Below are 14,489 nucleotides of genomic sequence, written 5' to 3' on the forward strand. Positions count from 1 at the left end.
TGCTTTTTCTTTGTATTATCTTTCATTTTACTGGCAAACTTTCGGTCTACGCACAGTACGTTTAATTCACATAATTCTGCGCAGAAAATCGTGCACAAAAAAACACGGTACAACAGTATAACCTGAGCGGTTGAAAAATACAGAGTGATGCTGTTCTCATAAAACACCTCCGGCATACTTGGCAACTGACTCAAGTGCTCGTATCTCAAACATGGCTCGTATGTTAGTGCTAAAACTTGCTTGAAAGCTGGCCCGTATCTCAAGTTTCTCGTACGTTGGAGCACTCGTAAGTTGAAGTATTACTGTATTTGGTGAGTTTAATTTATCGTTTTGAATGCTGTAATTGTAGTTGTGTTCCCTTGTTGCTACATAATCAACCGGAACAGAAGACTAGATGGTAAACAAACACAGTAAAATTAGCCTCTACAAACAAACGATGCCATGATACATTTAGAGAAACTACTATCTGGTTGCCCACATATTCCTGAACATTCAGGTTATTGAATAAATTTATTAATAAATTACTGAATAAATTAAAATAAATTCAGCTTACGGAATTCTATTTTATCTATCGAGTCACTTTTATAATTTTATTGTAAGTTTTATCAGCTGTACACTTAAAAACTATTATTTTATAATTAAAATTAATACAAATATATATACACACACATACATATTGTACATGTTAATCATACTACAAGTTCAGACGACTTTCAACCAGGGAGATACGGCGCCCATGGCTATTATAGCATCTTACTAGATATAATGATGAGGAGGCGAAGAGAGTACCAAGCCATGGACAAACAATAACTTCCATTTGAAGAAACACTGAAAAAGCAGCTTCTGAATGTATGTTTGAGAACAAGTCCTTTCATTTTCATGCATGTTAAAACAACTCTTAAACATGGAGATGATGGTGCAGATGAAGAGTGTAAATAGTTAGTCTAAACAATGATGGGATGGCAAATCAAATAGCATGCTCACAAATAAGCAAGAACTTCAATGCGACGAAACACTGAACAGAAAAGCTTCCAAATGCTGAAATTTTTATAAATTGAACATACAAAGTCTGCATGACTTGTGTGCCTGGGTCCAAATCTGATTTGTTACATTACATTTATAGACTTGTCAAATTAAATGGAGATAGTTATGTAGGGCCAAAGATAGGTAAATGCGGTGTTAAACAAGTTAACAAGCAGATTACAATGCAAGTTGAATATATGAAAAAAACGATGATGTTTATAGACTGAATCAAATTTATGTAGAGTAGAGTATTTATCGCTAAGAAAATGATGAACAGGGTAACATAACTCTAAGGCCGTGGATGAAATTAACAGAACATAAGACAAAACTATGCAGTATGGTAAAAAAGATAACATCAATAGGTAGATGATAATAGGGTAGGTCGGTGAAGAGCAGGGCTGACTGATGGAAAGCAAAGTTTGTTTAAAGTTGATTTTATTTAAATTTAAAACTTTAACTTTAAAAATTTTAAATTTAATATTTAAATTTATGTTATTATTTGAAGAGAATCAAGTGGATAGAGAATGGTGGATGAGCAGAGACTAAGGTAGACTGGTAGAGTAGATAACAAAATGGAAAAGCGGACTCACAAGTAGACGCCTGACGATTGGTCGGTGTAGTAGGCGACACTCGCAACCGTTAACACGACAACGAGCATGCAGAGCGAAACTGGTACAAAGAGTTTAATAACATGCTGAGCTCCGTACATCAGATCCTCTTCCGCTTCCTCTTCCTCATTTCTTTGTCTTCTTTCCCTGTTTCTCTGACGTAACCTAGGGGCTTCAACTTCCTGTTCTACGACAGAAGGCTCTTGGCGTCTGTTGGTTGCAGAGGTTGTTTCCTCATCTTCCATGTTAGCGGGTTGCTGAACTGCATACAATGTAAGAAGTGGGTTACGAAAAGGGAAACCAGATTTCTATCAGATTTCATTATCTTTATCGTTTATGTCATCAGAGGTTCAAAAAATGCTTTCAAGAGCAAATAAATCTCATTTTTAGGTATTTTTTGTACTAAGATTGAAGTTTGACAACATTTAACTAGCTTATTGCTGATATGATTGCGTTTGAGATTTTAAAAAGCATCATCCTACTTCCAAATGCTTCAATAATAAAAAGGTTTACATAAATAAAAAAAACCAAGAATAGAAAGCACTGGTAATTAAAATTATTAAAAACATTTTACATAAATAAAGAAGCTAAATTACAGTTACTGCTCTTCTCTGCTCATAGGCCTTCTGATTGACAAATAAGAAGTAATTTATGAACATTTGATTCATTAATAGGGGCGGTCTTCATTGGACAGATTACAATAATAGGGGTGGTTCTCATTGGACAGATTACAATAATAGGGGTGGTTCTCATTGGACAGATTACAATAATAGGGGTGGTTCTCATTGGACAGATTACAATAATAGGGGCAGTCCTCATTGGACAGATTACAATAATAGGGGCGGTACTCATTGGACAGATTACAATAATAGGGGTGATTCTCATTGGACAGATTACAATAATAGGGGCGGTCCTCATTGGACAGATTACAATAATAGGGGTGGTTCTCATTGGACAGATTACAATAATAGGGGCGGTCCTCATTGGACAGATTACAATAATAGAGGTGGTTCTCATTGGACAGATTACAATAATAGGGGCGGTTCTCATTGGACAGATTACAATAATAGGGGTGGTTCTCATTGGACAGATTACAATAATAGGGGTGGTCCTCATTGGACAGATTACAATTTCCATTATAATTCCTTCTATCTAAAGTCAGCGAACATTTGAGATTCATTTAATAGACTCCCAGATGAGTCAGTAATAAAAGGTGACTTTTGAATCAAAGTTAAATTGTTAGAAATGATAAACTGAAGTGAAGTATGAATTTTAAAGTCTTTTATTTGTGTGTTATAATGGCAGTTGTTTTAAATGTGCCAACTTTCGCTTAATCACAAAATTCTGTACACGAATTAATGAGATGACTCAAATGTTGACCAATATGGGTCTTGAACCTGTGACATTCAGATTATTAGGCTCATGCTCTAAGTACGCTGAGCTAATTGGCCCCCTTGTGACACCTTTAAAGTCCTCAGAATAATTGCCCGATCTTTATTCCTTGTGATTAAAAAAGCGATAAGACGAACATACAACAACCAATAATAAGACAACAAACCCAAGATTAAAACATGAATTTAATCTTAATAATGCGCAGTAAATATTTCCAGATACTGCATCAGCATGCACAGTGTCATTTTTTCCAGCTGATATAAAAGTTGTGTGTCGATAGGAGATTACTCACCAGCTTGGAATTTCTTCCTAATTTTTATTCAATCGCATAAGGGAAAACTGCTAGCAGAATTATACAAAACACTGGCAACCCTGCCATCGCTATGAATAACCTGCTGTAAGAGGGTTGTATACCAAAATAATACAAATGAGAATCCCGAACAGTTGAGAAGCATTATCAATATGAAATCTATAAATTGCTGTTATGATTGAAAGGTGATAAAAGAAGACACAAGTAGAGTGTATTTATTGTGGCCGGGCAGTGCTCAAACTGTCATGCTGTGTGGTTAGTAGGCGTGTCTCTTGACAAAACAATGTAATAAACAGAATGAAATAGAAACCCCATATTCACTACTAATAATAAACACTGGAGACTGGTAATCTAGCAAAGACATTTATACATTTTGGCATTTTCATATTGAGAGAGTAATTCTTTTACAACTATGTGTATTCTTAATTATTAAATACGTTAATTCTTAATTGCGTAATTACTGAGTAATTAATTATTACTCTGCGTACCATAAAAATATCTAGTTGCTTGTTTGACAAAACTAACAAGCATATAGAGTAAATATACAAGTGACAGTTGAATATATATACATGTATATATATAGATTATTTGCTGCCAATCGTATAAATACAAAAAATTCCCTGACAAAATTGTACGTTAAAAATACTATTTCAGGTGTTAAAAAACACCTGAAATAGTGTTAAAAAAACACCGGAAATAGTATTTTCAACTTGAAACTTGTTGCATACCATAGCCCCACAGCGCCACAACAAACAGGTAACCACGAGAGAGAATTTAACCAGTGTTGTCTACGTAAGTTCAAACAAAGATATCCGTGGTGTTTACACTGGTGAAAACATTGAAAATATGTTTAGCGCTATGACACCACATCAACTAGCCAATCATGCAAAACGCTTGGTTCATTGTTGCTAAGGTACAATGACAATTTCACACAAAAAGCTGATTAGTTGTTGTAACCTTATGTAGTCTTCAAGTGTGTAGACAACTTCAAGTGTGTAGACAACTAAGGAATCATACTGAACCATTCAGTTGGCACTCATCTAGTATCAATAAACAGGAAGGAAACTGAACAAAAAATTCCAATTCTATGATTGAAATTGTGAAGTTAATAGGAAAATTTTAGAAATGAACAAACAATTAAACCATTTACCAAGTATGTGTTATTCTACAACAAAACAAGTAGCAATTTACAACAAACTTGGCTATGACAATTTTCTAACATTCCGATTTGAAGCAGCATAAACTGAAACAGAAATAGAATAGTAAGCGTAAGGAGGCAGCAAGAACAAAGAACATTAAAACGTCGCATAACTGTCCATAAAACTAGAAATATAACAACAGAGCTGAAAACTAGACCAACAATTGACTCTTAAAATGAAACATCATTAGACTAAATACCACTAGGTGATAATTAATGATATATAATATCACTATTATATATATAATAGTGATATGTAGTGATATATAATATCACTACATATCACGAGGTGGTATTCCCTCCAATGATGTTTAACTTCAAGTGTCAGTTTAACTATGTGATATTTGTAAGGTGTAATATTTGTAAAGTAAAACTGATAGTTGAAATTGTCCTAACATAGGAATTGTTCAACTAAGACATAAAATGGTAACGGGTATGTGACTGTATACTCAAAGTATGTTACTACATCTGGTGAGGTTTCTCAAAACATCAGTTTCATAAGCAAAAGTGAAAATACTGAAGAAAATAAAACGACAAAGAAAATTTAAAATGAGCAAATGTATAAATTAAGTCAGAACAAGTTACACTGTCTATCTCTATCATTGCCTTTACCTACAGACTATCTGTATCGTACATCGCCGAGATGCACCTCGGTGCATCTTATTTCTAAGGTTAATGTGACAACATGAGACTTTTTATCAATTATTACTTCATCAATTTATTGTTTTATTTATACTTTATATAAAATAAAAAAATTTTAACGATGCATGTAATCATTTGCAGAATTCCTCGTGCCTCGGTTTTTTGTGATGTAGAACAATTTAAGGATATTACAGGATAATCTTATGGAAATACTTGATTAGACATGTAACTATATGAGCATATGAAGCAGGGCACAAAATAAATTAAATTCATATGTAAATTTATGACTGTATGTGAAGCCAAGGGTACTTGGACAGTATTTCATACCAAATATGATACACCGATCTACGTTTAATCTACAGTACAAAATTGAATAGCATTTTATCACCAAATATGTTTTAGTTTGAGCTGGTAGAATAATATGCCTAATCTATGCTTAATACGCCTAATCTATGCTTAATACGCCTAATCTATGCTTAATACGCCTAATCTATGCTTAATACGTCTAATCTATGCTTAATACGCCTAATCTATGCTTAATACGCCTAATCTAATCATCTATGCCTTGCAATACCGACTTCAAAAGTGTTATGTTTCTGACATAATCTACCTACATACAAGGTTGTTTTAGTGTAACCATGTGGTAAATCACCGTAAACTTGCTTTACAAACCTTAACAGAACAATAACAACTTCTTATCATACTTGTAAGAGGTAGTCACAAGGAACATTCAATATTTGTGAAGTGTGAAAGGAAGTACAGATGTATTGCACTACATTGAGAGATCAAATAACTCTTGACAGACAAGATGAAGCGAGAATGCATTTCTCTGCACAATTCTGATGTTAGTAGAAGGCAGATTATTTTATTCCACAAAAGCAATACTAAAAACACTGTCGGCTTATTGCGAGAACGAAGCCAAAATATTACACGGATTGGTCGTTAAAAAATAAAACAAGCGAATCAGAGAGCACAAAGTCAGCTTCAGAGACAGTGTCAGAGTGAGGTCAATGTGTACTGAAAATTTGATAAAAGAAATGTGATGCATAGATGCAGAGGGAGATGCACTCTAGATTAAAAACATCTATGCGAGATCTTCTACTCCTAACATTCTTACATATCTGCTCTTGTTTAAACTAGCAATACAATATCATACAGTAAAGTCTATTGAACAAATTTGAGCAAAACTTTTATTTAAATAATATAATTACAGTAGAGCCCCACTATATGACATCAATTCATTCCAGTGTTGACATCGTACAGAGAAAAGTTCGTATAGAAACTCATAGTAACTATCTAATGCAAACACCCCCTGGTGAAAAACTTTAAAATCTTTTATATGTACTGTAGGCCTACTTATTAAAAAACAGTAACAAAATAGTATATTAACCTTAGTAAGTATATAAATTTACCTTCAGTAACTTTAGTGTATTTAGTGATTATGATCTGCCTATGATTATGGTTATGATTCTTACGTCTTCCTTTAACGTCGTTATCAATCTTAAAATCCATGGCTAATGAATTAAAGTTATATATGTAGTTACATAGTTATACATGTATTTGTATAATAAATTAAAATTCATAGTAAATATTTTATTAAACGCTGAAATACACAAAAAAATTTCAATTTTGCTTACTTTTCACTAATTTTCATTTCACTCACGCAATAACAATCATTTACAAATCACGAATAATGCTGAACTGTGAGAGAGCAACCATCGTATCTCTTTCAGGCATTGTATGAGAGATTTTGGCAAATACCATTTCAGCATCTTCGTTATTCCAACATATTCAGCAAACTGACCGCCAGGTTTGAATTTCAAGAGACATTTTTGTTGATGTCGTATGGCGAAAAAATGTCATAACAAGGGGACAAAAACCCATAGTGTTCCACATCTAACAGCGGAAAAACCATAAAACAGGGATGTCATAATCCGGGAGTGCACTGTAAATGGCTAATACGATTCCACTTCAAAATTGATTAATTCTTTTTTAAATTAGTACAATGATGCGGACTCAAATATGATCTTTGAAAATCTTGTTTTTAAAGCTTTAAATTGGATTTAATGGATTTATGCATTATTTCATAGAGTTAGAATTTTTTGTACTAACTAATGCCAACTTCTACTCAACAAGCATTCAAACAATCAAACTAGCATACAAAAATATCCGATACCACTTAACACCAAGTCATTTGTATTCGCTTTATCGTATTCGTATTTTAACTCTAGACACTAAGTTAATACAATCAAAGTCGCTATAACTTACGATTGTCCATTTGTATGAAATCGGCCATCAGAGTCAGAAAAGCTGTTTCAAAGTCTTCAAGCCAGTGTTCAAAAATTGCTTAATGATTTGTATGAGAGATGCAAAAGTGTCCTACAACAAAAGCAATTGAACTTTAATAATATAATATTAACGTGCATCGATAGCACTGCAATCATACAGATTCGTACAATAAATCCCTATCTATGATCATATCGGCCATAGACCTATTAATTATAAGTATAGTTAATAGGTCTATGATATCGGCAAAAGATGAAAATCACGAAAGGAACAAATTTTGACTAAAAGCGTGCAAACAGAATATGATTGAAGTTGAGGAACGTTATGCGGCTACGTGACTTAAAATCGTAGTTTCCCAAAGTGAACTCTGGCTGACAAGAAGCGCTGTCGCAAACACATAATTGTGGCTGTTCTTAGAATTGCTAGTTAGACAAAGTAGTTACTCTATGCTCTACTAACTAATACTATGGATGAAGAATTGAAAAAAATCCTTATTTAGATTACAGTTGAGCTCACTTCTATTACATAGTAATTTTATATATCTAGTTAGGTTTGTGTTACTCAAGCAAATGGAAATATGACACAAGATTGACCTTTGTCCAACAAGCTATAATCCAATTTCTCTTTGCAATACAGTCACCAGCAAAATCTGTGAATCTAGGCTCTTCAAAGTGATAAACCCATTTGAGTCGACCAGCGCAAAGAATATTAAGATGACTTTGTAATTGAATCAACACTAAAATTTAATAAGAATTCATATAGAGCTCCGGAGTAGTTTATATTAGGAATTCTAGAATACCTGTTATTTATCATGTTAGCATGATGACTTGACAAAAGAATGGTCCAAAAAATCATAAAAATTTCTCAAGATGGATGGTAGAAGCAAAGCAGTGACATTATTAACTGTGTGATAATTATTGTCGGTCAAAAGATAGCTATCTTTATTAAGAGGACCAGCAAGCAAAATCGTCTTTAGAATAACAATGGCGTAAAGGATCTGGCCAACTGTCGTCACAACCCCAATATAATATCGTATAATAATGATATAATGTAGTTATATCTTCTACATGAACTAGATGCGAAAGCACTATTACAGCTATAAAAATGCTACTACAAGACTACGTATTAACGAAGAGCACGTAACAAAATTGTTGTATAGAAGTATTAGCAAAAGCAGATAGCGTAATGGAGAAACAACTGAACACCGGAGACATGCAATATTACAATACAATAACATGACACCTAATACATTAGAGGGCCAGCAATGAAGACAGTCATCATATACTCATCTACAAGTAACTTAGAAACCTCCTATGGAAGTAGCTCATGAGAAAAGAGACATCAATTGGCATGCCAATAAACCATTAGAAGATATCAGACCTTTGCTAAACACGACCAAAACAATTGGAGTTAGTCATCATTCCCAATCATTTCACTCCCATGACGTGCTTAAGACAAGTTCACTCAATTGCTAACCTTCTGCAAAATAAAGAACAGCACCTGAACTCCTAAACACCTTCTCACAGTCTAACAGAAACACCCACAAAAAAGAACAGCTCCAACGACTCAGCGTCTGTCGATCAACTGGTTGATCTATCTATCCATTTCTCTTGCGAGGACCTGCTGAGGCACGTTCCTCTACCTCTGGAGCCTCCCTCTCTCCTCTCCATCTTTTCCCTACCTATGAACCCTCCTTCTCCATCATCAGCTGATCCTTTTCTACTTCTTATTTCAACTACCGAGCTTCTATATATCAGGACTGCCATGACTCTCATTTGACTGTTCAAACTCGAAGCCGTACGGACTGGGCAAGCAAACATGAGCGACCGTTCGAGTAAGGGTGTAGCTTTTATTGGCTATTTCAATCTTTTGTCCTTAATATTATTGTTTAGAAATTTGTTAGTTGTGTATTTTAATTGTTTTACATATAAAATAAAGAAGCATCTTTTCACTGGTGAATATCAGTATTGCTTACAATAGCTTAACACCTTCACATGTGACAAAGCAAAATTACACAAACTGAACATAGTTAAAATAGAATAAAATAACAAAACAAATTTAACACTGATGTTGTGTGTGGATTCTGATTAGTTATGCATAACATAATTTCTCCATGTCCACCCATAACAAAATTACAAAATACTTTGAACAAAATGGGGGAAATTGGGGACAAACATAACATTCTAAAATTTTTCAAAACAAAGCCCTTCACTGGAAGCTTAAAATTAATTGCTCTTATACAGGAAACTTACGTTTTTATTGGTATTTTAGTGGTATTTTTATTAATCGTAAGCTGCTGAAACTAACTAGGAACTGAACTAACTAAAGCAAACCACAGGTAAGATATTCGTGCTAATGAAAAACTTTTCTGTTGCTTATCAAATGGTAATAAAAAATGTTCTTAAGCAGCTTAAAACAATTAAATAATCAAAACAACGCAATATAAAAAGTCGGAAGCATACATTAGAGCAAAGAGAACATCAGAAGGTACGCACTAGGTCGCGTTGTGAAGTAACAGTTTTGCTAGTAAACCAATCAACTATTGAACATCAATGCAATGTGACTCGCTTTTCAGAAAGCCATATGTAAGCTTGAAACAATTTTGCTCAGCAAAGGCGAATTTCCCAATCTTACTGACTCAAACCGATTTCGTAGTGTTACACATCAAAGAACGTATAACAAGTTGAGTAAAGCAATAAGTTGGTAGTGTGAACAAGAAAATATAATTACTAATGTTACAGTTTAATGATATTGTAACATATAGTGAATAAGGTTTAATAATACATATAACAGTCGTTTATAAAAGTCCACAGGAAAGAAACGGTTCGTAATGCCAAAGAAATACTATACAAGAGAGAACGAAGATAAGCAATAGTCTTGGTTATTAACGTTTTATTATTTTGTACTTAAAATCCCAAAACAGCGCTAGAACCTTTAGAACGGAGTATTACACAGCGAGTCGACTCAGCTTTTTCTCGTCAACCAGGAACCGCGATTAGGGTCCAAACAACTTCACGTCTCAAGTCTCTCCTGAATGAAATTCGTATTGTTTGATATTTTGTTTATTTTGATTTAAGGCTATATGTGTTGCAAAATATATTTAATAGTGGTATTTAAACAAATCTTAGCATGTGCATTGTTTGGCATTTATCATATGCCGATGCTTGGCACAACGAACTCGTAAATGTGAGCAGCTGCCAAAGTAGTAATAAAGTACTATTGTTGGTGTTGTGCTTTCAAAGTTGCTCTGAAAATAAGCTTAAGCATTTACTGAACAAATGTGAAATTTTGTGGTGTCACTTTAATTCAACCTGAATATGTAGAGGTTTGGCTATGAGTACACTACTATATAGACTCTTGTTGGCGATATTTAATTTAATACAAAAATACTACGGAAAAGCAACAACAGACTAAAAGCTGTTGAAATTTTCAGGCTAGAGCAAAAACTTAAGGTGATTACGTTTCAGTTTTGGCAATGTTTCGTAAGTCCTCTCCCTATCGTATGTACGCTCTAGCAACCTTCATGTTTGTTTGTGAATAACCTAAATTCATTTTGTTTTCTAAGATGTTTGCTGTTTTTACAGCTTTTTATTTTAACCAGTTTGTGCAACCAGTTGTTGCAAGCACAGCTAGTTCAGGCTACTCTGTGAAGCTAGCATCTCACATTCTATTGTCCTCGCGACTCTCTATGCATAGTTGGTTTTATATAAATTATGGAGCTGTTCAATCAATTTATATTTCACTTGCTGCAGAACTGACAACCGACAGAATGAAGATTGACTTGTACCACCATGACTTTGCTGACACTGGCAATAGACAAAATGCAGTTTTTGACAGTTCTCATTTGCCTATGCTGGTTCTAACAGACTAATGATTCGGCAAATAACTCAATTTTACTGATTGAGGTAACAGTAGTATAATGTGTATTAATTTTAGCACACAAAAAGCCTATGCTCTTTTGCCTGTTTCTCTGATATAGAGCAATGATACGAAATCAAGCATTATTAGCTTTTTCTACTATGGTGTGACAATGGGTTAATGGCTTGTGTAGGCAAAATTCATCAGCCAGTGGTAGTAATGTTTGCAAACATAGCAAGGGGTAGCTCCAGCATTGCACCACAAATAATTCAAGACATAAGCCATGCTTGAACATTCATTTTTACAGATGGTCACAGGTTGCTTATTTTTATATGGTAGAAAAAGACCATGAAAAACAAGTATAGCTTAGAGTACTTCGGAGGATATTTTTAAATGGCTGTCGTGACTGGATGTGTTGTAAAACTTATCTGTTAACGAAAGGAAAAAAGTGTTGCTACCTGCTTTATGGCAGCCGTAAGAAATGTAAGAGTCATCAACAAAGGCTAAAGCCAGTAATCTGAGTAGGCTAGTGTTTTGTGCACATGTATTTAGAATGCTATACGCAGCTTAAACTTCCAATATTCATACTTGGGTTGCTTTGTTTTAAAAAGTGCAGACTTTATTTTTTTTATCATGTTTTGGGTAATAATACTAACCATGCAGATGGTCATACTGCAGACCAAAACTACATCACTCAAAAACTCCCTCCTACAAAATTTGTGTATTTTTCCTACTGAATACCTGTTGCTGTAACCTAATGCTGTTGCTGTAGAATTTTACACTATATATACATATTTTATTATCTGTAAGGTATGCCAAATGCAGCTACAATTAGCTTTGATCTTATTGTCAGTGAGAAAAAGTGGCAAGAACCCATCTGGTGTTTTTGAATGGTAGCTTAAGCTGTTTTGAGAGAGAAAGTTTTTTTCCATTATGAAGGCAACTAGCAATAACAGGTTGATGTTATTGAACGGCGGTTTTGCTTAAATATCTTAGTCATTTTTTATGTGTTGCAGTATAGCAATATGTTATCTGTTGAGCTGAGAGCTCAAAGAGTGTCGTTGAACTGCGAGGCTTTCTAGTTTTAAAGTACTGAGTAATTAAGGCTTTTTAGCTAGAGGCAGCAGTGATCTATGTTGATGCAAGTATTAATAGCTCTGGTTCAACAGAAAAGTTAGGATTATTTGATGTTGCAAGTTTTAGGTTAGTAATTACTAACATTTTAAGGCAAACAGAGTTTTTTTAATTCCACACTGATATTTATATAACAGTTCACTGTACTTAGAAAACATGTTTATGACTGTTGTTCTACGCTATTTCTAGACAATTAATTTACTTGTTGACACATTGTGACATGTGATATGTACTAACATTTGACTTGCTGACACATTGTCTGAAACAATCTAATCCTCACAATGACAAGAAAAAAGAAGCCGGGCACTAAGTAATGACAAACAACTATCTTACACAAACAGGGCTAACTGTAAAAGTATCGCTATCATTAGACAAATATACATTTAATAACTTTTTAGACTACACATTTGATGAGTTGACAATTGACAAGAGGAAAACAGAATTACTTGTAATAAAAGGTTGACTCGATATAAATTGGAATTTACAAAGTTCAAATAATAGTATTTTCAAACAAGTAACTGGCAAGGGCAATTAAACACTGACTATAAAACCTTCTAGACGTGACTTGTACTGCAGCGCAATGTTTGTTTTTGCTGACCATCATTACAGAGTGTATTCAGATGTTCCATTAGAAGCAAGGAGTGTTTAGATTATTAAGCAGCTAGGAAGAACCCACCATCATTTACTATTGCTGTATTATATCTTGTCAGTTGGTACCATCTAGCAGGAAGCATATTCCTTATACTTTTCCAATTGATTACAAGGCTTCAAACGTCATATAAGGGACATACAGACATACAACGGACATACAGACACACAAGGGATCAGACATAAATATGTATTGATGTTTTACTGAAGGGTTTTATGGAATTACCTCTTCTCTATATTTATACCTCTAATGCTTGCGTTTCTTCTGACCAACTTACAAGTAGACCGGATGAATCACTATCTATGTCAGTTTATAAAATGTAATTTTTTTTTAATTTGTGCTTCTTTTCATCATAAGGTGCTTCTATGTGTATTTGTGAAATACAGTTTAAACAAGGATGTTAAACTTGGATAAAAACTAAACATACATTGCAAGTTCATACAGTGTGAGTTTCATAGCTATAAATTTGAGAAATGTGACGCTGCTTCATGGTACAAGTCTAATATATTTATGACAGTGATTTCAAAAATCTCAACACAACAGTAAAAAGTTTATCGGACAAATATACTGGCTTTTTAGTAAACATATCAAGACACTAAAGGGATTAAGCATTTCTATTTGTAACGACTAATGAACGTGTCACATTGAAATTATTAAAGTCCAGTATTATATGTATAATAAGAATTTTCAAACCTACACTGTGTCATACAGGTTTATATGAAGTAGATATAATGTAAGTACCAGTAGTTGAGTTCCCTGCGCTCTGCTTAGTGAGTGTTTGCTTGAATCTAGTGGCCAGTTAATTCAGTGTTGCTCCGCACAGCCATCTCACTATCAACAGTTGTTCAGAGTGACTTACGCAACTGGTAGATGCTCTTTGCCATTATTGAACTTTCATCCTATGCTTTAGCATATTTTTATGACAAGCGTTTCTTTCTTCACCATAGACTATTATTCTAATGAGTAATGTCAAGGGTTGTTCTCTGATGTGTAACTCAAGCTATTCTCGTTGCCAAGGGAGCTTCAGGAAACAAAAATTGTAACAATTTTTAAGCATGAGTAAAATGGTAAATATGGTAAAGTGATACCATATATTCATCTGTGCAGACTGTTTGGGTGGTTTTTTGGGCTTTTTAAAAGACTCAAATTTCAATTTTTAATTGCATAACTGTGCCTAAATTTAGGTATTTCCATTTTACTGTTGGAAATTAATTCATTCATTGCTATATTTAACTGTGTGTGCTTATTGGCTGTATTTTAAAGTTTAATCAATTATTAACCAGTCACCTTTTGCTTCACTCATTCAATAAAGGTTTCAATTTTTTCAAGTTTCATTTTATGCAAAGAATAGAGCTCTGTATGTCCTATGTTGTCTGGTTTACAGGCATC

At 33.9% G+C, this 14,489-nt stretch overlaps 1 protein-coding gene across 2 annotated transcripts in view; it reads right to left on the reverse strand.

The window, feature by feature from the left end:
- The window catches only part of LOC137399308 (presenilin-1-like), a 30,478-nt gene extending 22,919 nt beyond the window's left edge, over positions 1-7,559 (reverse strand). For both annotated transcript variants that reach the window (XM_068085362.1, XM_068085363.1), the window contains exons 1-2: positions 7,442-7,559; positions 1,614-1,893 (exon numbers count right to left, since the gene is read on the reverse strand). In XM_068085362.1, coding sequence (XP_067941463.1) covers positions 1,614-1,893; positions 7,442-7,469 — 308 coding nt within the window. In that variant the 5' untranslated portion in view covers positions 7,470-7,559. The remainder of the gene's footprint in view (positions 1-1,613; positions 1,894-7,441) is intronic.
- Between the last annotated feature and the right edge of the window lie 6,930 nt (positions 7,560-14,489).

This window comes from Watersipora subatra, chromosome 7 (genome assembly GCF_963576615.1).
Source record: "Watersipora subatra chromosome 7, tzWatSuba1.1, whole genome shotgun sequence".
NCBI lineage: Eukaryota > Metazoa > Bryozoa > Gymnolaemata > Cheilostomatida > Watersiporidae > Watersipora > Watersipora subatra.